General features: G+C 42.0%; 1 protein-coding gene across 4 annotated transcripts; it reads left to right on the forward strand.

The window, feature by feature from the left end:
• Positions 1-541: 541 nt before the first annotated feature.
• Positions 542-22,611, forward strand: TOM1L1 (target of myb1 like 1 membrane trafficking protein). Of its 4 annotated transcripts, none has more exons than XM_079323830.1 (15): positions 542-767; positions 843-927; positions 3,285-3,363; positions 8,798-8,947; positions 9,216-9,335; positions 10,826-10,927; positions 11,512-11,628; positions 14,008-14,141; positions 16,444-16,504; positions 17,849-17,963; positions 18,714-18,810; positions 19,237-19,297; positions 20,161-20,248; positions 20,518-20,590; positions 21,498-22,611. In XM_079323830.1, exons 1-15 carry the CDS (start codon positions 710-712, stop codon positions 21,556-21,558), a joined length of 1,401 nt encoding a protein of 466 aa, XP_079179956.1. In that variant the 5' UTR covers positions 542-709; the 3' UTR covers positions 21,559-22,611. The 4 variants fall into 4 exon arrangements, with proteins under 4 accessions (XP_079179956.1, XP_079179954.1, XP_079179957.1 ...); XM_079323828.1 differs by having other exon boundaries at positions 543-767; positions 11,503-11,628; positions 19,237-19,315; XM_079323829.1 differs by having other exon boundaries at positions 545-767; positions 19,237-19,315.
• The last annotated feature ends 1,858 nt before the right edge of the window (positions 22,612-24,469 follow it).

The raw sequence follows: 24,469 nt of genomic DNA on the forward strand, positions 1-24,469 counted from the left end.
TGGGTTGATCCGTGCGGCTCTGCCGGGCAGGGCTGGGCTGGGCTGGGCTGGAGCCCCCGGACGGGACAGCCCCGAGGCACGGCTGAGCCCGGCCCGGGACACCCCTGCCGTGTCCCGGAGAGCCCTGCCCCAGGGTATCCAGCAGAGCCCTGCTCCGTGCTGCAGTGAGCGTCCAGCAGAGCCCTGCCCCATCTGCAGTGGGTATCCAGGAGAGCCATACCCCATCTTCCAGTGGGTGTCCAGGAGAACCCTACCCCATCCTGCAGTGGGTATCGAGGAGACCCCTGCCCCGTGCTCCAGCGGGAGCCCAGGAAAACCCTACCCCATCCTGCAGTGGGTATCCAGGAGAACAGTACCCCATCCTGCAGTGGGTGTCCAGCAGAGCCCTGCCCCATCCTGCAGAGGGTGTCCAGCAGAGCCCTGCCCCGTGGTCCAGCGGGAGCCCAGCCCCAGTGGGTGTCCCGGAGAGCCCTGCCCCGGGGGATGCCCGGGTGGGACCCAGCCCCGCGGGGGCGGTGCCGGTGCCGGTGCCGGGCTCAGGTCGGAGGTGCCGGGATCAGAACCTGGAGGCGGCCCCGCCCGAGCGCAGGAAGGGAGCGCCCGGTGGGGCGGAGGGAGCGGCCGGATCCGGCGGGGCCGGGGCCGGGGCCGGGGCTGGAGCCGGGGCTGGAGCCGGGGCTGGAGCCCGCAGAGCGCTGCCCGCCCGGCCATGGCTTTCGCGAGGGCTCCGCGGGACCCGTTCGGCACGGCCGTGGGCAGCCTGGTCGGTGAGTACCGGAGCGGGGCCCGCCCGCTCCGCTCCGCTCCCCACGGGCGCTGACCCCGGTCCCTTGGCCTTTCAGAGCGGGCCACGCTCGGGTCGCTGCAGACGGAGGAGTGGGGACAGTTCCTGCACATCTGCGATGTGATCAACGCCACGGAGGAGGGGTGAGACCGCGGGCACGGGCGGCAGCGGGTGGGAGTCAGCGCGGCGAGCTTTGGTTCGGTGTCCAAGGAAAAGCGGAGCCTTCTAAGGAGGTTCTGCCCCGCAGACACTCGCTAGGGAGACGGGTGACAAAGGTTTCTCATCTGAGTATGACGTGGTTTGTACAACCTGCGCTGCTCGTTAGGCTGAACAGGTGCCCCTGTGCTCTGCAAACCCACCTGGAAAAAGACTTTACAGCACTGGTTAAAACAATTGGCTTTTGCCCTCGAGTTCTGTGCCGTGTCTCTGCCAGGTTGGGGTGAAGCACAGGCTGGGATCCTGTGCAGGGGGATCCATCCCATCCAGGTGTGGGATCCTGTGCAGGGGGATCCATCCCATCCAGGTGTGGGATCCTGTGCCATGGGATCCATCCCATCCAGGTGTGGGATCCTGTGCAGGGGGATCCATCCCATCCAGGTGTGGGATCCTGTGCCATGGGATCCATCACATCCAGGTGTGGGATCCTGTGCAGGGGGATTCATCCCATCCAGGTGTGGGATCCTGTGCCATGGGATCCATCCCATCCAGGTGTGGGATCCTGTGCAGGGGGATTCATCCCATCCAGGTGTGGGATCCTGTGCCATGGGATCCATCCCATCCAGGTGTGGGATCCTGTGCCATGGGATCCATCACATCCAGGTGTGGGATCCTGTGCCATGGGATCCATCCCATCCAGGTGTGCTCCCAGGGTTGAGCTGGGCTCTGGCACTGAACAGCCACATCCAGATCTGCTCAGCCACTTGCTGCTCTGAGCTTCCTTGTTTCCACCTGTAAAAGGGGAAAAAAGAAAATTTGTTCTCATGTAAGATCAGCTTCAGCATTGCATTGCAAGGACTCATTCTAGCAGTGGCACGTTTTAACACTAGCTGAAGAGTTTTCTCCAGAACAATGAGGTATGGCTTACTTTCTGCACAGGTGGTTTTATTTTCTCTATCAACTTTTCTTTCCTCTCGTTGTTTTGGATTCCACGCTCTCACCCATGGCTCTTAGTGCTTGGAATGTCAGTAATAATGACTTCCTTCTGTTTATTGCCATAAGCAACAGCACGCTTTGACCCTCAGTGTTAGTTTCTATGTAAAGTTTCCATGCAACACAGCCTTTTCTTAATAAACTCTTTCCTCTTGTGCACAGCTTGGGCTTGCAGAGGAATTCCTTATAACTTCCTCCTAGGCAGCTACTACAGTCTGAAACAGGATAGTAGGAGCAGCAGAACTTCTGCATCTCATTAGGAAAATGGTTATTTTAATGCAATATCCAGCTGCTGACCAGAGCATTTCCAGATGCTTCAGCGAGGGAAGCAAGCAGGAGTGGAATTGTAGTACAGCTCTCTGCAGGGGAAGCTACTTCTCCACTCTTGTGCTCCTATCCATCACTTGATGCTCTACTGATGTGTCTGGGTATGACACATGGATAAGAAAAATAGAGAAATGTCTTTTTTTTTAATCATGAAATACAGCACTTCAAACTAAGAAGTGCAGTTATGGAAACACCCACTTAATTTCATTGACTTTTAAATGTTTTCAGCAAAGATTTCTTGGGGTTTTTTTAAGTGAAACATTGCTTTTGGGCCTATTGCCCCATCTTAGATTCTAGAGAGATCCTGAAGAGATGTTAGGACATCTTGTTTATGTTGATCATGAGTGTTGGGCTGGCCCTAATAATTGTACACTACAGGTAGTGTAATATTAATGAGGCAAAACTGCTTCCCACATGTGATAACCTCGATACCATCTTCCACCCTCCTCCTACACAGATAAAAGATATGGGGTGTATATATAGAAATGAAAATGGCTGGGTTAGAAATGCCCCAATCTCTGGGCTGGAGTGGGCTGTCCATCCATCCTGGTAATTACTCAGAGGAGTTAAGTGCATCCTGCAATTATAAGAGTGGAAGTTATCCATGACACCCCTAATCCTGACAGCACTCCCAGGAGAATATTTTCTAATTGCATCATACATGAAAACCACCAGTCAACTCTTGATACATCTGGCAATTGATATTTTCTTTCACAGCAATAAAAGCTAGATAAATAACTCTATTGTACAACTGTGAAAAAATATAATTTTGGAGCAGACTCTGCACGAGTCTCTGGAGTAATTCACAGTCTGCAGTAACAAACCTGATTCACTGCTTTGTTGCTCTACTTCAGTGCTGAAGAGATTTTGCTGAAATCAATGAGGCAATTGCTCTGGTTTTATGTGGGTGTAAACACAGGGGTGGATTTGGTCCTGTATCTCAGGCTGGTATTTTTGGTTCTTGGCTGAAGTTATGAACTAGAAAACTTCACTGGTAACTTTTCACCTTCATTTCTTGTCACAGGCCTAAAGATGCAGTTAAAGCACTGAAGAAGAAGCTTTCAAAAAACTGTAACCACAAGGAGATCAGACTTACACTGTCTGTGAGTACAGCTATGTTTATATTAATTAGACACAAGGAAGGCAAACAGTCTGAACGATAAGGTGGCATGCAAATTACCCCTGACACAACTCTCCAGGATGTTTTCAGTCTTTGTTGTTTGTGTGTGCAGCACTGCCACAGTGCAGATCAGATGGTTTGCTGGCATTCCATGGACTCCTGGATGATGCAAATTCTGGTGGGGGAGCTGGTTCTGTGTAAAAGTAAGATAGTTCTTTGCTCCAGAGGCTGTCCCTCTGTGAGAGCCCCACCTGTTTGTGGAGACCTGGAGGTTAGGATGTGACATACAAGCTACATTTGACCCTTCTATTACTCACCTTGTGGTGCTGATCTTAGTCAAACTAAGCACAGTGTGCAGCATGGTGGAATGTGTGGTATGTGCTTGGTAAAAGGAAGTGTTATCACATAGAAATGATAAACCTGAAGGAAAAGGTAACCCTTGTGACTTAGGGAGTGAGAGGCAGGGTGAGCTGTGTTAAATTCAGATGTTATGGTTAAAGGTTGGACTGTCTGGGAATATCTTCACCTGACATAATTCTACTGGCCTGTAGAATCTGCCAGTGTTCCTGACTGCCCCAGGCTTTGGGGAGCTGTTGTGATTTCAGTCAAATTAAGATTTACTGAAGTATTCACTGTGGGAAGTTCTAATACTCTCCTAAGTCCTGAGTTTCTGGCTTGAGTTGCTCTTGACTACCAATAGTGCAACTGTGGCAAGAGTCATATCTTTTGTATTTTAAGTTCTTGAAGATTTTACTCTTTCCTCAATTGGCTTAAAGTATTTTCTTCACCATTTCCTATTTTGAGGTTTTAGAGACCTGTCTGCATCACTTTGAGTGCTGTTACTCATGGGTTTGGTATTTGTTGTGCAAAATCATTATCCATATCAAGAGGTGCTGAGGAGTGATTAAAGAAGATGGGTGATGGATAGTGCCAAATTGTAGGTCACTAAGCAATTGCCCAAGTGTCTCCTGACAAGTTAGAGATGCAGATAATTGTTAAACATCTCAATATAGACCTTCAGCTCACTCTGTTTCCGAACTTCTTCCCTGCTTCCTCCTCCACTGTCTGATGAGTCACAGTTTAGTGTGTTGTGTGTGTTTGCATAATGGAAGCACTGGGTTTCCAGTGTACCTGCAATCCCTGCAGCAGGGCTGTCTCCTGCAGCACTTGTGTTCTGGTTATCTGCCACAGTCTCTGCTGATAAGCCAGGGTTAGGTTTGGGAGCTGTTCTTTGGGTATTTACAGTGCAGATATGCACAAGGTGACATTCTAGCTTAGCTCTTGAGTATGTAAAAGTGGGAGAAGGATCTTGTTCCAGGTCTGTCCAAGGAAGAGCTTTATCACACTGACCTGGAGCTCATTGTACTGCAGGTGGAGCATGCAGCAGGTTCAGCTGGGAGAGCAGTTCCTGTCCTGTTCCAGCCTTTTCTCTGTCCTCCCCCACTCCCATGCACACCTGTAACTTGCCTGCCAGGCAGCCACATCCTCTTGGCACAGCTGCTGGGTTTTGTTTGCATATTTCTTCTCCCTGTATTCCTTAATCTTGTTTCCTCTTTTTTTATTTACTCTTCTCTCACACTCTCTCTCTCTCCCCCCCCCCCCCCATCTCTTTTTCTAGTTTTAGTTCTTACACAAGATCTTTTATGCTTTGCCTCTCCCACTGCCTCTGGCTTTTTTCCTTTTTCTTTTTATTTTACCAGTACTGCCATAATTTTAGCATGTGTAAAATCTTTCCTTTGATGACCTCATTGCCATGTGTGGCTTTTACCTTTCCCACATCCCTCTTCCTATGTGCTGCATCTTCTGTTTTTATCCTCTTAATTGCCTTGATGAAATTGTTCCTGTTTTCCATTTTGAAATGCTTAGATGACAACAACAATTGATTGCAAATGGAAAAAAAGAAATAATTTTCCTGAAACACAGCCCCTCCCTCCCATGCAACTCTCATCTCTTTAAAATTGTTTTCCTCCCAGAGTTTTGCAAAAATAAGGGTTCTTTTTGGATGAACTGTTAGTGCCTGTATTTCTTCCAGCAAATGTGGTCCTCTAGCTTTTGAGACTCTACATCAGATTGTCTCTCCTACCTACATTAGATGAAACTAAGAAGGATCTACAAATCCAATTTCTTCAGAAGTGCACTGTGATCCACTTCTGTCTATTCAGCCTTGACATCCTTGAATTTAATATTTCTAATGAAGCTACTTAAGGAGCCCATCCTGGATACACACAGAGTGGAGTGTGAAAATCCTAATGGAAGCAGCTGGACTGCACATGTTAGCCCTGATTCTGTGACTGAGATGGGTTGACTCTCAGCACTGTGTTCCTCCTCCTTGCTCTTGGGTGATGTTTTATTTGCTTGGAGGAGGAAGGCTGAGTGCCAGCTGGGAGATGTGCTGCCTGTGCCTTGGCTCCAGGTGCTCTGAGCTGCTGCAGTCACGGGGATGGAGGTGTTTGTGTCAGGCTGTGGAGTTGCCTCATGCCCAGCCTTTGATAACTCTGAGAAATCAGGGCTGGCACTGGAGGTTGTGTAATCAGAGTGAAGAGCATTAGAGCTTCAGGCAGGAATCAAACAGATTCTGTGTGTGTTACTTGAATTTTTACTGCTGGTATACTTTAGATACATAAATTCTGATTATGTAATGACCCCTGAGCTGTTCTGCTTCCTGCATGGATCTCCCTTGGTTTTGTAAAGCAGTGCTGATACCTGTAAGGTCTTAGGAGCTGAACAGTACATGGGGAAATTGTTTATTGAATGTTTCCCTCTCACTCCTGCATTCAAAGCAGTGGACAGAAGTTTAAGATTAAATTACTGTTTCACCTCTGTGTTGCATTGTTGGAAAATATTTTAAAGGAAGTCATTTTCCTAGAGAAATTGTGCACACCCCATCCCTGGAAATGTTCAAGTCCAGGTTGGATTTGGCTCTTAGCAACCTTATCTGGTGAATGGCAGGGGAATTGGAACTAGTTGATCTTGAAGGTTCCTTCCAACATATGCCATTCAGTAACTGCCTAGAATTAACTTTTGATGGGTATTTTTTCCTAAGAATATTCCCACTTTTCCTTTTAATTGTATGTAATTTTTCTGATGCAGAAAAAATTCAGCATGGCACATGTGGCCTTTAGATTTTAATTTGTTAAATTAACCTTTCACAAAGCAGAGGCTGTAAAACACAAAAGCATGGGAGAGTCATCCAGCTCCTCAATTAAGAGTTCTAGTCTATTTTATCCTACTTTATTGGAGCTTGATGGGCCATACAAGGCTGCTGTAGATGTGGAGTGAAATCTTGAATGTTTCAGAGATGTTTTAGGTGTTTCAGAGTCCTGAGGTCTGAGTGAGGTTTCTGTTGATAAGGAACATAGCTGACTTTCTGCTGTTCTCACCAGCTTCTCCCAGTTTTTGTTTCTTCTTCACAGTTTGGCTTCACCTCTCTCTAGATGCCTTTTATCATTTTAGTTCTGGGATTCAGTCCTGTAAAGCAGAGCCCTTGGATTACACAGTTTGCCTTTCTTGCTCAGTGCAGGTTTCTGGGATCAGCTATCCTGGAACACAGCAGCTCTGTCAGTCCCAACACTTCTCACATCCTGTTTGCCATTGACAGGAAGTTTAATGGTTTGATTGAAGTTAATTTGCCAGTTTTTTTATTAAAGCATGTTTCTGTTGAGTTTCCATTGTGCTGTATGGGGCAGTGGTTGGCTTGGCCAGCTTGGATCTGTCCCTTCCAGTGGAAGTGCTTGGGACTATGAAATCCTATTTGCACTATAAACACCCATATTTAAATTCTAATGAAAGGTGTTATTAGCATGAAAGTGGCTTGTTCATGAATAGTCCAGTTCAAAATAATTGAGTCAAATTCTTCTTATACCAGCTTAGTTTTACCCTGAGTGAGTGGGCTGGGCTGGCATAATTGAGTGGAGGATCCAGACCCTTGGTTCTGTACTTTCATTCAGTGGGTAAATACTCAGTCCCTTAAGTAGGGAATTAATAATAGAGAGTAGTATAACAAGTTTCCCATGCACTGGGTTGAAAGTATTTTACACAAAGCATCTTTGAAGTACTGCACAGGCAAATGATTTGGCTTATTAGCATGTATTTCATGTACTCTCTATGAAAAGCAGTGTTTTGAGCCAAGATGTTTTTTATAATTATCTTCCAGTTAGCTTTTTGCACAGCAGTCTGTCAGTGTCTCTTTGTTCTACCCTGTTTTCATTTTGGCAATGTATTTTCTTCTGGTCTTCAACATGTTCTCCTGTAAGTTCCTGATCACACTGAGAGAAAAATCCCTGAGTTTTGGGGCTAGAAAATGAGTTACTAAAATTATATCACTTAGTCAAATGTAGTCTTCTCTGAATAAGAAAGTGTGCTTAACCTACTTTTATCAAGATCACTATATCATCCCTTTCAATACATGTATTCTTTTGAGAATATGTCCTGTCTGTTACATGATTCAGGGAAAGTTTTGTCTCAAAACACATGAAATTTTGCTTTTGTTAATGTCAGCCCTTTGCTTTCAACTTTCTATCTTCCCTCTTATGTTGGGAGACAAAGTGAAACTACAATTGAAGAGAAAGAAGCACAAGAATAACCATTTTTCTTATGTGGGTCATCATCCACCTTCAGATTTGGGCCAGGCAAGATGAGTTCTGTTCCTGATTCCTCACCTGATCTGATTGACCCCAGATCCCACCAATCCCAGGTGACTGGGATGGAATGGCAGTTTTTAACATCTCTTCAAAATGGCAATTGGGATCAGCCACCTCCAGATGCACAGGGGAGAGGTGTTATGTCCTTCTCAGCCTGCTGTGTTTGGCAGGGCAGGCATGGTGCTTGCAGGGATTCTGCTCTAAGCATTTGAAGCAGGGCTTTGGAAGTGCCTTCATGAATTTGAATCTGACAGCTGGAACATTTCAGCTCATCTGTTTCAAATCAGTGTGACCTTTGAAACACATGGAGAAATGGTGCTCCAAGTTGGTGAATTTGTTCTTTCCTATTTTATCATTACTCTCTCACTTACAGGGCAGACTAGAGGACAGGCATTCAGTAATCTGATTTTCTTCTCTTGCAGACTTCTTCAGAGTCTGTCAGACTTACGTGCTAGGCAGTAAATTAATTCTGCTGCTGAACCTGTACAAGTGATTTTTTTAAGATATGGGTACCATGTGTTCAGTAAGTTCTGTGGCATAGAAAGAAGTGTGGCCATGCTTCTCTCTTAAAAACAGTGTCACTCTGGCTGGCACAGGAATAACAGAGCACACAGGGAGCTGCTGTTCCTTGAGCTGAGCTCATCAGGCATTCTAGCAATTCCTACTCTTCCCTCTAACTCCTTGAAACAAATTAAACAAAAAGAAGCAAAAGCCATCAGGTTGTGGGAGTTTCTTCTCTCCTGTTCTTTGTGTAACAGAAGATTTTTGTGTGTGCAGCTTCTTGAGATGTGCATGGAGAACTGTGGCCCAAGATTCCAGTCTTTAGTTGTGAAGAAGGATTTCTGCAAAGACAAGCTGGTGAAACTGCTGAACCCAAGATTCAACCTTCCCATTGACATGCAGGAGAAAATCCTGACCTTTATCATGGTGAGTCTGGAGTAAGCTGTGAGTGTCCACAGTGTCTCTGCCATGTGGTAAATGTTTAACTGTGTGAGCTGTTTAAATCCTGGGAACCTCTTCTGAAAACAGACCTGAACTTTGGAGCTGTTGTGGTTCCTGTTGCACTAAATGGAATTATCCAGAGTGGGAGAAGGGAATGAGCCTGTCTTTAGGACCACACATTTTAAAAGCATTTTTCTGACCCTCTGACTGACCATTTCTGTGGCTGTTACTGTCCCTGATATTTCAAAACCAGGTTTGGGCACGAGGTTTTCAAGGGATGGTGGATGTGAGTGAAGTAAAAGAAGTTTACCTAGAATTGCTGAAGAAAGGAGTGGAGTTTCCATCCTCTGACACCAGCAGTGGTGGATCTAAGGTGAGGATACACAAGGACACTTCAGAATTAGGTGTGTTCATTTTATGGGACACAGAAGGCGTGATTGATCTGTTTTTTTTTTTAATTTAAATGCTCCAGGGCAGAATATGACCAAACTACTTAAGCACGTGAGCAGCAATCAGTTTCAGTTATAGCAGCTAAGGTAACAACAAAGAGACCTGACCTATATATTAGTTTATTTAATTTCCAAGTACAGATTCATGGATATGTTCTCAGAAATGAAGCATCTCTGTTTTGAGACTTTCAAGATCTGCACATGCTATTTACTTCAAAATAAATGAATGCTTAGTGCTCCAAACTTGTCAGCTTCTGAAAGCCTCAACAAAAATGAGTAAGATGTTCACAAAAACACGTACTGTTAAGAGTATGAGCATCATATATCTCTAAGATTGAATGGAGAGATGTAGAAATCTATAAGAAAATAATATTGTCTGCATGTCTCTCCAGCTTTGCACAGTAAATGTTATAAGTCTATGTCATAGGCAGTATTGTGTGGCATTTAGGATGTTAAATATAAGTATGATTTGAGCAGCAGCTGAAAATATAGTACATTATTTAATGCCATTCTTTCTAGATTTCTTTTTTTTTTTTTAGATAAAGAAGAATTTTCACAAGAGCTTTGGGCAGTGTGAAAGCCATCCAGCACTGCATGGCATCTTGCAGTTACAGAATTAGATGTCTATAATCAGTGCAGGCAGGAATAATTCAGATTTATCCTGAGTTTGATCTGTTGGTTGAATAGTGGAGTGCACAGAAGCTTATGTATTTAAAGTTGTTTGAACAAGCTGTGTGAAGAATGCTCTCAATAGATACTCATTTTTTCCTTTACCTAATACATTAGAGATTATTTTGTCTGTCTCATGCCAGATAGAATCAGTGGCAAACCTTGTGTTTGTCTCAGCAGACCTGAACACAATTTTTACCTCAGTCTCCAGAAAGTGGAGGGTTGGTAGTGTGTAGTGCAGGCTGAGGTTTATATTTGAATTTTTTAGCAGTCAGTTCAGATGCAATGCAAGTGAAGCTTTCTTAGACTGTTCCTCTTTTCCATTCTAGGACATTTTTGTATTTTATCTTCTGCAGACACCCAGACTCAGCCCTTCTACTGCTTCCAAATGTGATCACATTCCAAGCTTTCCTTTATTGCAAACTTGCACTGGCACTCTGGGAAGGACTCTGCTCTTAGATTTTAATTATTCCTTGCTAGCCTGTTCTTGAGCCATTCCCACTTTATCCTGTGATGGAACTTACTTGCAAACCCTTTTAAAGACACTTGATTTCCAAGCTTTATCTCATTACAAAATAGCCATTAGATTTGTTTTTGTAAATAGGATTTGCTCAACAAATTCCTGGGAGCACTGATTGTGAGGAAGCTCCTGCCCAGTTGTGTAGCCTGGGAGATGTTCCTCTCTCAGCAGATTCCTGCTGCAGTTTTGTTCAACCCAAGCTGTGTTTTTTTTGTGTTTTCACAGATTTCACTCTCTGCAAAGTCATCCCCATCCTCTGCCAGTCCTGCCAAACGTTCCTTCCTGCCTCTTCCCACGGGCCCAACGTTGCTGCTGACCCCGGAGCAGGTGCAGCCCTGCAGGTTTTGGGGAGGGTGGGTGCCCCAAAATCTGCTGTGGATGTGTCACTTGAGCAGCCTGGGTGCCACTGCAGGGACCCTCAGTTCCCAGGGTATAGCTCTGGGCTCCTGCTCTTCAGTTTGTGGAGTTACTGCTTGAGTGTGTGGATATCTAATCACATCTTTCAGTGCTGTTATGTAGATTGAGAAGAGCTTGTTCAGAGATAAGTGAGAAAGCCAAATTTATTTGCACATAAGGCTTGTGTGAAGAGGTTGTTGTAAAAATCAGGAAGGAAAGGACAGTTCTCTTCCATTCCTGCCTGCTCTGTCTGTAGCTAAAAGGAGGAGCACTAACATCAGTGAGAGGGATTCACTGTAAGGAAAACAAGTAGTGCTATCAGGCTTGGATCTTAATTTGAGTGCACATTTAAAAGCTGAGCTAATTCCATTCATTTCCATGGTGTGTTACCAGAGTAAAATAATTCTTATTAAGTTTATATTATACCTAATGGAAAAGAAAGTGTGTATTAGAGGTAAGAATTATTCTGCTTGCTCTGTTCACCTACACAATATTCTCCTGTTGAATTCCAACAGATTGGGAAGCTGTACAGTGAGCTGGATATGGCAAAAATGAATGTGAGAGTCATGTCATCAATATTGAAAGATAATGTTCCTGGCTCTGAAAATCCAGATGACATGAATCTTTTACAGGTACATGATAATTCATTGATGGGGTTATTGCTTTGGTTATAGTTGCTTTTTGAAGTGTTATATCTTGTCTTTTAACATCTGGATTCAGATTGACAGATGGAACCCAACAACAGGTTCTGTCTCTCATGTTGCTCAGCTTTCTTTCATCTCCTTCACCTTCCCTTGACATCTCCATAGACAGGAAAGGACAATACAGCTTGCAATGCAAATTTAAGCTCTAGGGAATTCCAGTGGCAAAGGAATTTCATAATGGAGCGTTCTCTGTTGGGCATGTTCTGTCAAACAGCCCCGAGAACATTCCAGCTGGAGGGTGGGTGATGACACAGTGTCCCTCACACCCTCCTGGAGTCTGCAGAGCTCTCTTTATTGCCACCATCCCTCAGAGGCAGGCTGAGGGCCAGTGAACAATATCAACTGTTGGCTTTGTGTGTGTGACCTCAAAGGTTGGGAGCTTGCTGTGCTGCAGAGGAATTCATGTGCTCATAAAGTGTAGCCTGAAGGAAGTGAATTGCAATAGTCCAGTGATGCCACAGTGAACCTGTACATGCTCCTTCTGTGACATTATGTGCTTATGCTGTATTTTCCAGTTTAGAAATTAAAAGTACAGTGTTACTTTAGCACTGCAGTAGTGACCTATGTTAATGGAAGCTTTCCAGTTTCATGTTGTCTGTGAGAACTTAAAAAGCTTTTTACCACATCCTTCTGCTTCTAGCCTTACCTCCAAACTGCTACAATGAGGAAGCACTTTTGGCAGTTTTGCAGCATTAAGTGATTATCTAATTTTTGCAAGCCTTGGTGCACTTCTCCTGCCCAGTGTAGAAATTTTCCTGTGCAGCAAACCCTTACTGGGTGCTGTTGAGAATACACTGATTAATTATTCTTGTCCAGTCCGTGACACAGTTGGAAAACAGAAAAAGTTTGTCTTTTATTTCCTGTCTCCTGCTGTGGTTCTTTTGTATGTGGGTGCCCAGATTCAGCTGCCCACAGTAACCCAGTGGATTCCTATTGACACTCCCAGTAATAATATTGTTGGCAAAAGGTTGAGGACAGGGTGTGGAGTTATCATATGTGGGAGAGTGAATGAAAATTCATTCCTTTCACTGTTGTTCTTTCTGTTCTTTTTCCCCTGTGCACAGAGTGGTGTAAAACATCAGGTCAGGCCAGCCTGTTCCTTGAACAATACTCAATATTCTCTTTTTGTTTCTGGCACTACCTGGATTACTTGGTTTGGACATTTGTTGTCACAGAACAAAATACTTTATTAAAAGAGCTTCTTGTTTAGACTGTGAGTTGGAGATATTGATTTTAGTCCATGAGATTATCTGGAGTTCCTCAATAAAAACTGTAACAAGGTAAACTTGATCAATGTTTACAGTTCTTTATCTTCATTAAAGTGGCCAGGCTCCTCTCCTTCCCCACCCTGTTTTGGACAAGGCTTAAAATACCATATTTCACTGGAAATAATGTGCTGGCCAAAAAGTGCAGTTAAAGAATAGTTCAGGATCAGCAAAGAAGAGTAACAAACTTTTGTACTGGATGGTGAATAGACATTGAACAGATAGTGGATGGATGTGCAGGAATTTGGGTCCACATCAATGAATATTAAAGCAATTTATGAATAGTAGTGTGCAAGCAGAGTCATTTCCCTCCTCTTTTTTTTTGTTTCTTTAAGCAGACCCAGCCTTCATTTGCAAATGCAGTGTGAAGCAGAAAAAATGTTAGCTGAGTTTAAGTTCCTGTTGTTAAAGAATTTGTATCTTTGAACATGCAAAATCTGCAGAGGGGAATAATATAAACAGTCTGTCTTCCACTTCACCAGGCAATATTGCAAAATTCTGCATAATAAACTCTCATAATTCTCCTATATGCTTATTCTCTAAGGTTTGTGTTACTTTCTCAAAAATCCATAGATTAAGTTTATCCAGACTTCCCCTTAAATGAATAGTTGGAGTTTGAGACTTGTCACAGAGCATTTCTGACCTTTAGACTAATATTGTCTTTTCTTCAAGCAGACATTGGGCAGGATTACAGCCAAGTGTCCTGCTGAGTTTAATCAGCTTCAAGCAGGATCAAATCACATTGGCTCTCCTTCACCCAGAGGGGTCTTTGTTATTTTGCAGTTTGTAATTGAGGCTTTAGAGACACGTATATCTTTGGAAATGAAGGTGTGGTGAGAGGTAGGGGTTGTGTAGGAGTGAGGTGGGAATTGTGACCCTGCATTGCAGAGATCAGAGACATGGGCATTGTTCAATTTGCAGTGGTGTGGGTTGTGTAAATGAAGGAATCTTACCTGTGATCTTGCCATTCTTCCCCAGAACTGACACACTGAAAAACCACAGTTAGGATTTTAAATTTTTTTCCTTCCCTTTTCTTGGGCAGAAATTGTACAAGACCTGTCGGATGATGCAGGAGAGGATCATGGAGTTGTTGGTGACAGTGGAGAATGAAGATGTGATTGTTGAGCTAATACAAGTGAATGAAGATCTGAATAATGTCCTCCTGGGACATGAAAGGTAAGTGCAGGGCCTCTCTCCTCACATTTGGAATCCTGCCTGAATAAATGCATTTAATGGAGAGATAGTCCCTGTGCCTAGTGTTGATCCTCCTCACAGTTTTTATCAGATTTTATCCTTAAATCCAGAATATAAATATGAATGCAAAAAGAGAAAATTATGTATTTTTTGCCTCCTAAACACTTCAGAAATGGTTCAGGAAAGTAATTAGGAAACATTAGAGTGGTGTAAAGCAAGTTAACAGCATGGGCAGGAAATCAGATGGAGGCACACAAAAATAATTTGGAATTTAACATCCCTTTTTGCCAGAGTCCAGTGAATTTGTTAACAGCTGCTACAAATCCTTTGGTGCTGGTGCTTATATCTGTTAAGTGTCTGTGCTTTCAGGAAAGGATACTTGTCCTCCTTTCTAAACAATTTTGACAGCTTTACTGAAGGAATTGGCCATGGAGCAGCCTTCTGCCTCATTGCACACTTAGGAGAGTTGCTTGCTGTTCTCAGCTGGATTGAAACATACTGTTCTGCTTGTCTTACAGCAGAAAATGTTTCTTTCTTTCACACATGAAAGCACAGCAGTACTGCTGTTGATATCCTGGGTATTTGTCTGTTATGGCACTGGTAGCATGACTGGGTGCTGGCAAAACTGAAATTAGTTTTCAACTTAAAATTCCAGTGTTGTTCCCCAGAATATCACTGGAGAATATTCATAAAGAGTGTTCTGGTTTAATAGGAGATACCCTTCCCTCTTAAGAAGTTGGCCTCTTCCATGGCTAAAAAGTGTTCTAGGAATTATTATACATCAAGTACAGTTGTTCTTTATTAAATTTGGCAAATTTATATAATTTAGTCATCTTTTCTTTTTAATCCTCTTCTGAGTGCTGCAATGACATTATCACTAATTCTTCTAAGTGTCAGGCATAAACTTTGGGCCTAAGCATGACAACATTTTCATTTACTCTTTAACTCTTGTCTACTGTAGTGTTGGTGGATTTTACAACAGCTGTCTTGAAAGAACTGTGTGCTCACTTCTTCCTTAAGGAGGTTTTTCCTTTTAATAAGCAAAAAAAGAATTTTATTCAGCTTTTGTGTAAATCCACTGAAGTCAGATGCAGGCTTACATTTTTTTACATGTGATGAATACTGGTGAGGCTGGGAACCCCAGTCTGTGAACAGGAGCTTGTGGATATAATTCAACAGATTCCTCACTAAAGGTGTGGTGATGGAAAAAGTGATTAATTTGGACAGGGAACTACTGTATTGTAGTAATGTAATGCTATGGTTTGTGTGGTACAGATCTTCCTGAGTGCAGATCCAGTGCACAGAGTGGATAAGTATAAAAATGTATCTGGTTAATTTTATGTACTTTGAGTCTCCCTCTGAACAATGAGGTGTAAAGGGCCAACTGATTTTGATGAGCTGCATCTGTTTCATACTGTGTGTGCTGCTGGAGGATGAGTTGTGCTGCATTTTCTATTTCTGGTTATTAATGCAGAATCCAAATTAAATCCAGAGCAATCTCCACTGTGCAGCCACAGCTGGTGTGTAACAGTGCCTCCCTCTAGTGTTTCTGCAGCTGCTTGGTTCTCCCTGAATTTCACATAAATACTTTTTGCTGTACAGTTGGAAAGGTTTTTTCCTGCTGTTTCTTCATGCATCTGGGCTCTTTTTCTGGGTCTGCCTAGTACAGTGACCCTGAAAAGCAAATGCAGTTGGATAAATTGTCTATACATTTGTTCATACAACTCCTGGTGCTAAAACACAGTGACCTTCTGCATGCTCAATGTCACCTGTGTGGGTCTGCTCTGGACCCACAGTAGCACTGTTATCACTCCTAGAACACACATATTTATGCAGGTAGATTTTTTTTGTTGTTTTTTCCATTAAAAAAAAATTATTGCCAAGGCCTGCAGCAATGAGAAGGCTGTGTGCCAGAATAGGTGTGTGCTTTGTCTTGGAGGGCACAAGGGAATGCCCAGAGCTCTGAGGACAGCAGGTTCTGATCAGAAGGAGCTGGGTTTGGCACAGTGGATGTTCACAGTTACCTGCCTGGTGACAAACCACTGTCAGGGCAGCCTTGGGTTTGTTTAGGAACAAGCAGATGCTGGCCAGGAACAAACCTGGTGTTGCAGGAGGTGCCAGGAGCAGAGCCCTGGAATGGGAGTCAGTGCCCCAGAGGCAGCACCTGAGTGCTTGTTGGTGCTTCTGGAGTCTTTGGAGAACCAAAAGTTGATTATAACTGGTGTCATACCCTGCAGCACATGACAGGAATGTAAGAATTGACATTTAACTTCACCTCCAACAGGTTCTCACGGAACAGAGTTCGTTTCCTGGAGAACCAGAGGATACAGCGTGAGCAGGAGGAGGTAATTAGGGATGAGCTCCTGAGTGCAGGGCTGCACACATTCCTTTGGCTCTTCCTTGTGACAAATACACTTCTGAGCCTTGCAGAATTTTATTCTCTAGTTGAGAGGTTCAGGAGACAACAGACACTGCTCTTACTGATTTTTCTAAAGTCTTACTTGCAGAATTTAATGCAAATTTGTGTAACTAAAGTAACAAATAATGTCAAATGTAAGAGGGCATGAAAAATGAGGGAGAGATCTATTCAAATACTGGTTTATTGCCTTTCCAGCTAAGCACAATTATCTGCCATGCAAAAAATGAGAAACCATGGGTTCTTTTCATTTGTTTCTTGTTAATGATCTAGAGACTGAAATATTGCTGCACTTCGAGATTTCACTTCCATTGATTTTTTTTTTCCTGAGTCAAAGCTTTCACTGAATTGTGAATAATGGCTTATAGCATATCTTTAATGACTGGGCTTTATTGATTGATAATTGTGGTTGTTAATTATATTACCCAAAGTAGTTTTGCACATTTTTCACCTTCTTCTAAGCACATAATTGTGCAGTCATCATGAAAATGCATTGTGAATGCTGAAATATTGCTGACAACTATTAAAAAAAAAGGTGGAGGATGGTTTTGTTTTCCTTGAAAAGCCACTATTACAACATTCTGGTTATGTAGGTAGATGGTTTACTGGATGGATGCACTGTTGGGTTAGTTAATAACCCATATGGTGCAGTCTGTGCATTTTTATATTATTAAGGAGACTTTGAGTTTTAAATGCATCTTCTTTTATATTTTCATCTGGTGTTACCAAATCTGTATGATTCAAGCATGGGTTTTATTAAACCTTTGGCTGGATATGTTTTTAATTCCAGCACATGCACAGGAGAAAGGAAGGGAATTCTTTTCTATATCCTAGGAAACATTATTGTGGTTTTGATTTTTTTTTTTCTACCCAAAATGGGACTGGAAAAAATCAATCTAAGTACATATCAAATCTCATTAACACAAGTAAGTAGCATGGAAAGAATTGCACAGGATCAATCAGAAGATAAATATCAAACCTCTCTCTAAACAAGTTCAGAATGGCTTTATAGAATCAACTCCTGTTTTCTACTTCAGAATTAGTTTTCTTTATTTTTTGAAATTGATCTTTTCTGAAACGCATATTTTGTTTCATTGGCTACGTTTCATGCACACAGAGCCCTGATCTTCTCTTATACTTACCAGTTTTTAATACTAAGATTTTTATAGTTTATATTTTGTGAAAACTTGTTTAAAGCTAAGTTCCTTAAAAAAAAAAAAAAACAAAACACTAGTAAAAACCCCAAGTAACTTACTCTTTTTCAAATGTTAAGCTGTACAGGAAACAGCCATCTGCTCCCTCAAGTGATCTCCTTGGCCTCTCCATAGATTCTCCATCTTCTGTGTCTGCAGTGGTGCAAAGTCCCCCTGCAGTGTCTCCTTCAGGAAGTAAGTGCTGAATGTCCCTTCCCCTCTGATCCCCTAAAACAAACCCACAAGAGCTTAGTGGAGGAATCAAGCAGTTCCTTGTAATAGAGAAAACTAAGTTACTCCTTAAGGATGTTTCTTAAATTTTCTTAAAAGGAGAATTGAAATTTGTTCATAGGAACAAAACTGTAAGGTATTATAAAGTTGCCTGTATTTTTTTGCAATTATCTTTTTCTCAATAATCTTTTTTCCCCTTTTACATAGATTTGAGCAGTAGAACTTGCTCTGTTTTCTACTGAAGTGAGGCCTGTAAAACATTCTGGTATCTGCTTGTTCTGTAGACTTGGCAGGAAGAAGCAGGAGTTTTTTCAGGAGTGTTAGAAAGATTTGGCTTCAGGTACCCTGAATTACTGTTTGCAGAAGCCCCTCCTTTACCTGCTTTAGGGACATCCATATACTAAAGCTAAAGGTGTAAATGTCCCCCTGGAAGTAAATCCCTAGAATTTCATTTTAATCCTTTACAAAGAGTGACAAGAGTTTTAAGTGGTATCTTATCATGTAGAGCTCTGCTGATCCTCTAAGTATAAATTTTTTGGATCTAAGACTTCAGAGTCATTAAAACTTTGCCTTTCATGTGATAAACAGCAATTCATTTCAGATTCTTTATAGGCCTTCCAAACAAAAACTTTATTCTTTCAGTGTTCAAAGTACAAGTAGCTACTTTTGCATAATAATGTTTAAATTGCCATTAATTATCTCTTTGAATTTCAGATGGCCTATCTGCACACCCTGAAGATAAAACAAGGCCTCATCCATCAATTTACCCACAGCTGGATTCAGCAGCTCCTCCAAAAGCTCATCAACCCCCGTGAGTAGTTTCTTATAAAGGAATGGATAACAGATCCTCAGTGCTCTGTAACTCATCTAATGAACATAGGAAGTTCTGAAGACACAGATTTACAGCTTTTACACATTAGTCCAGTAAAACAAGTGAAAATTCTGTCTGTGCTAGACATTGTTTGAGAGGGTTCAAAATGCACTTATGCCTGCATCACTGTTTTGTCATAAATGTACCTGACTTTCAGCAGGGAAAGGGTGAAACATGAAACAAGTCAGTAAAAGAGTTCCAAGACAGGAGAGGTGTCCTTGTAATTCCTGTGCATGGGACACTGGTCCATCTGCCCATGCTGCTGTCAGTAGTGACACACAGGAAAGACAGCCAAAACAATAATGGAACAGTCAGAATGAACAATTTTGATCGTTTCTTTACATTCCATGTATTGCTCTCTCCTAGATTTGCAGCTGAAGCACAAAACAATAGTTTAAGCAGCCCAGCTGGACACACATACAGCAATGTGAACATGTACAGCAATGTGAGTAATACTCCTGTTCAGGGTGATCATTCTTGTCTGGCAGCTGTCAGATGGGAACTTTTGGATTTCCCCCAGCTGCTGTCCCAGTGTGATGCAAAGATCTCTTCTGGGTCCTTGCTCCATACCTCAGGGAACATTCAACTTGGTAACCAGGTCAACTTTCCTCTTCTGCTGCCACAGAAGGAAACCTGTTTCCTTGGGTCCAGCACAATCCCAGGGAAATTTGCAGAAAGCATTTGCTCTATTATTTGTGTTTAATTTGTTGCTGTGCAAAGCAAACTGAGATCTCCTCCTGTTGTTGTGATGTTGCTCTGGTATACATTCTATCTCAAATAAGATATTAAAAACAAACATACCAAGAAAACCCCAAAAAACCTCAAAGCCCCCACAGAAACACAGCCCACCAAAAAATGTCTTAAACTCCATGTACAGTGCAGGACAAGTGTCATGCTGCAGAGAAACACCCATTACAGAAGGAATGGAAAGAATCTGAAGGGATTTTGAGGTAATGTTATGAAGGCAGTCTGAAATAGAAAATATGAGAAGCAGCTCCCAAACCAACATGCACAGTTCTTATTTTAAACTGCAAATAAAAGCAGATGTTTCAATCTGTGTGGTAGAACAAGTCACACAGAAGTAAATTATACACATGTGCTATAGAGCATTAAATGGTGCTTTGAAGGTCATGTGGAGAATGAAGATTAATTGGGTTGCTAACTGTTGGCCTTGGAACTTTACCTGCAGTAGTCAGAGAGTTTAAAGATAAGTCAGCAGTTATGTAAGTTAGGTCAAACCAGTTCTCACAGAACTATCTGTTTATGCATTGCTTTGCTTGATGTCCTCAGCTGGCGACTCTTTTAAGCCCAGTGCCTCTGAACCCAATAAATCTGCAGGCTGGACAGACTGTGCCTTCAAATGGACCATCACCAGCAGGTAACAAACACTGCAAATCACCTCTTCCATGTTTCATTTTCTTGTTAGAACTTAAGGCCCTTACATAATGGCTGACAGTGATTAGGAACAGCAGAAAACATTGACAAAGTCATATTGCTCATGGATTCTGTCTGTCCATTTTAGCATGTGAAGCAGCTGAATCCATAGCAGATAATGTGCTGCTTTCAGGAAGACACAAAAATCATGTAGTAATCATGCTTTTCAGTCTCTGTTAAATCTGGATGTCTCTGCCTGTCTTTATTCTTCAGCTACATCAAAGAACAAGTCACAGTCACCTCATTACTATGACATAATGGAATTTGATCCCTTGGCTCCCACTGAGTAAGTAACTCTTAAAATGAAATTTTACAATTCTGAGGTACCAAAGGCAAAATGGCTTTTTGTTCTGTGAGGGAAAAACAGACCACTCTACTTTAGGCTGATTTAACTGACCAACTGCATCATTGATGTAAATGAGAGTGGCTGCATTTTGTATATTTTCTTCCAATATTTCTGGCATAACCAATTAAGGAATAAACTGTAGTGTGCTCATTAACTGGCACCTGTAAAAATGGAGGAGTAATGCTGTATCAAAATTCCTAAAATCTTATCCAGGTGATAAGATAAAGGTGAAGGAAATATTATCAGGGTCCTGCTGGAGAAAGTTGATTGAACCAACATAGGTAGTTCTGGGAAAAGGTAACCAAAGAAATTCATGTTCGTAGGAAATGTGTTTTTTAAAGAATGTTTTTCTACTGCATATGGAAAATCATTTAATTTAAATATAAACTACAAAAGGGAATGGATGCTGTGTTTTTCCAGAAGGCCAAAATAGTGAGACAGCAAACTAATACAAAACCTAACAGGCAGAACTCCCCTTTCTAACAGTAAATTGCCAAAAGAAATTGAGCCATCTATACAAAACTTATTTCTAAGCCACTGTATGTTGAGGTAGGGAAGTCTCAAAAAAGCTTCCATTTTTTTTTTTTTAATTAGTGCAGTAATTGCACAGTGGTGCACTTGCCATTTGTTTTGCAGTCCTGTTCCCAAACTTGTTTATCCAAAGTGACAGTGTCCAGAGGTTCCTCATTAAATGTACAATCAGGCAATCAGAACAGGCTCTTTGTTTCCATGGGAACCTGGGCATCCTGCAAGGGAAGCTACACTGTAAACTTGGGGCAGGATTTCCCTGGTGCCTTGTGTCAAAATGAAGTGTGATGTAGGAGTCACCCTGCTCCTTCTCTTTCAGAGCTATTTATGAAGAAATTGATGCTGTGCTGAAGACAGAAGTTAAAAAGAACACAGACTGAAGGTGGGGGTGGAATCCTTTCTTAAACACTCTCTGGTGCTGGTCCTGTGCAGTGCTTCCTGTAACTACAAGTGAATAACTGAAGAGGTTTTGCATTTTGGCACAGTAATTAGTGTTGGAGTACTAAGCTGTGTGCAAGTTGAAGAGTTACTTGGCTCCACACCTTGGCAATTTGTCCTAAATGTTCAGCTGTGTGTTCTTCAAGGTCACTTGCATGGTTATTTTAATTTTGGGGGCCTGTAAAATGTGACTTCCAAATTCACCTGTGTATGAAGTAACACCTGACATCTGGCACAAGTAAACAAAGAAGACATTATATTCAGAGAAACTGCAGAAACCAATTTCTCTTTTGCCCTCACTGCTATGTTCATCTCCCTAGAAATCTACAAGGGGGTTTTGAGATACAATTTTTTTTTCTAAAATTACCCTCTTGATAGATGTCTGAAGATGTGCAGTGTTACTTTCCTACATCCTTAATAGAGATTTTCCTTTTTAATTTTCTTCCTAAAACCCCACAATGTAGTTAGATTTTTATCTTGGGAAGAACCTAAGCTGGGACACTAAGTGCTGTCATCCATAATTAACAGAACAGGAAAAAAACCTGCTTGTTCCTATGTTGTTGTTGTTGCTTTTATTTACTCAGTAAATACTGGAGGGGGATCAATTGTTTCTTTCAATGTTCCTGCCCTGCAGAGATTATTCTGGTGAAGGAAAAATTAATCATCTACAATGCAGATGAGCAATAGTTACCCATTTATTTTAATTAAGTTGTTTCATCTTGTTAATAACTGTTTTATCTTTTAGTAAGTGCCTTATCTATTTTAATGCTGAATGTAAACTCTGCACTTTAACGGGTATAGTTCTCTGAACTTATAGCTGGTACAAAAGTTGAAAACTTAGTTCATGTTCATACCAGATAAGCTAAGTTTTTGTGAAATAACTGCATTTTAAACACACCTTATGTTAACTCTGTAAGGGATAAGAAGTTCTCAGCTGCTTTTGCAATTTTTGTAGCATAAATTCCAAATAAAAGCAAATGCTCACTGAGAAGTAAGTGCTTATTGCTTCCAAGTTTTTTCTCTATTTGTGTATTCCCTGAAACATAAATGTAGGTAGCATTGGAAGTACTTTAGTGTGAATCTGTGCAGTTTGCTGCAGGACTATTAGAACCACTTACTTCTATCCAAAACACAACCTTGAAGAAGTCTGGGCATTTTGTAAATTTTGTGGTGAAATGTGAGTTGCTTTACTCTCTTTTTTTTGGAAATTTGTGGTCTGGATAGCATCCTGAAAACAGCTGAAAATAGAACTTGAGGTGGATTTTTTTTTTTTTAATTTTTCCCCTACAGCTGTGTTGTATTGGCAGACCCTCACAGTGAAGGGAAACAAATCAAACTGGGCTGTTCCAGTTTAATCCAGAATGGGTGATTGCTGACAGAACCTCTCTGTGTTTAAAGCAGCACAGTGGTCACAGAGAGATGCAAGGGAATTACCAAGGCTACAAGGTTATACTTGTGTTATAGAGGGAATGTGCTCAGCATCTGTGCAAATTTAGGCTTTCAAATTTGGGGAGAACCCACATTTTTATGGAGCTGTCAGTTGCCAGGGGGATATTCCTTGTCTTCTAAAGAATGTGACCAGAATAAAGCAATGGGTGGAGAACTGCCATCATCACTTCAGCTTTCAGAAGGACAATGGACTAAAGACAACTGAGGTAAGAAGTTGTTGGGTTTTTTTCCCCCCTAGCCTGGATTCAAAGATTTGTTTTGATGTTACCTTTTATTTCCTGAAGCATACTGGAATTATAAAGCTTGCTGCTATCTGTATGCAGAGGTACTTCATTTGTGTGGGCTCCACATGTTCTGCTGAATAAAATGCATTAGAGAGATGAAAGAATGAAAAGTTTTCAATTTTTAATATACAGTGAAGATCTGTATGTCATCCAGAATCTGTTTTAACCAAAACAAGTAACTGGTACAATAATGCATTTTAAAGATAGCATCCATTTATTTTCAAAAAAGCAGTTTCTGAGTTACTGTATGCAAATAAAATTGAGACTTAAGTAACTGGAAGTTGTTTCTTAAGTACCCATTGCCTTTTCAGAGTCCAAGCTAACCAACATCAGCCTTACTTTGTTGGATCTCTGCTGGAAGGGGTAAAGACCTGGCCCAGCACAAGAGATACTGGCTGATAGTAATTTCTGTCTGAAAATGAGCAGGTTACTTGAACTTGCTCTGCAACTTGCTCCTGGTTTACAAGGCAGTGATAATGTGTTATTAGACCTAGCCCACAGATAATGAGCAAAGTTACATAAATACAGTGTTCTGATGGTAAACAGAGTCCCCCTGAGGAGCTGCTGCACTGCTGGGCAGACTCTGGCCAACTCAGCCTCTGAATGTGCTGATTTTGGTGTTTGGGGAGACACCTGTGCTGTTCACTCAGCTGCAGTTCAGAGCAGTGGTTTATACACTGCCCTCCCCTCAAAGCATGTCAGACACAAGCCAAGCTTGTCTCCTGGAGGTGCCCAGAGCAGAGCCCTCTGCAAAGAGCACTCATTACAGCACAGACACTTCCAGTCAGGGGGACACAACATGGAAATGAGATGGTGTTCCCAAACAGAAACCAGCCCACAGATCTGATGTCCTTACACTTCAATTACTGTTCTCACAATTACAGTTTTAGAGCAGTCTGCTCTTACCAAATGAACTACTGATTCAGTAATAACATGAGAGGGTGCATCACCTTCTGAATCATCATCTCCTCCTGTGCCAGGGAGGCTTACACAGAAATAACAGTCTTACTTTGTTAGTTATGAGATTACCTTAATTTATTATCAGGGTTTACCTTTTTCTAAAGTAACTTAACATGCAAGTTGTTTTCCAGAGCCAGCAATGGAAGTTTAGATGCTGAAA

This window comes from Erithacus rubecula, assembly GCF_903797595.1.
Source record: "Erithacus rubecula genome assembly, chromosome: 20".
Lineage (NCBI taxonomy): Eukaryota > Metazoa > Chordata > Aves > Passeriformes > Muscicapidae > Erithacus > Erithacus rubecula.

Coding starts and splice junctions, on each gene's coding strand:
- TOM1L1 (XM_079323828.1), top strand. CDS start 710: ATGGCTTTCGCGAGGGCTCCGCGGGACCCGTTCGGCACGGCCGTGGGC. Junction 3,364..8,797: donor AGATCAGACTTACACTGTCT/GTGAGTACAGCT, acceptor TTGTGTGTGCAG/CTTCTTGAGATGTGCATGGA. Junction 11,629..14,007: donor ATGACATGAATCTTTTACAG/GTACATGATAAT, acceptor TTTCTTGGGCAG/AAATTGTACAAGACCTGTCG.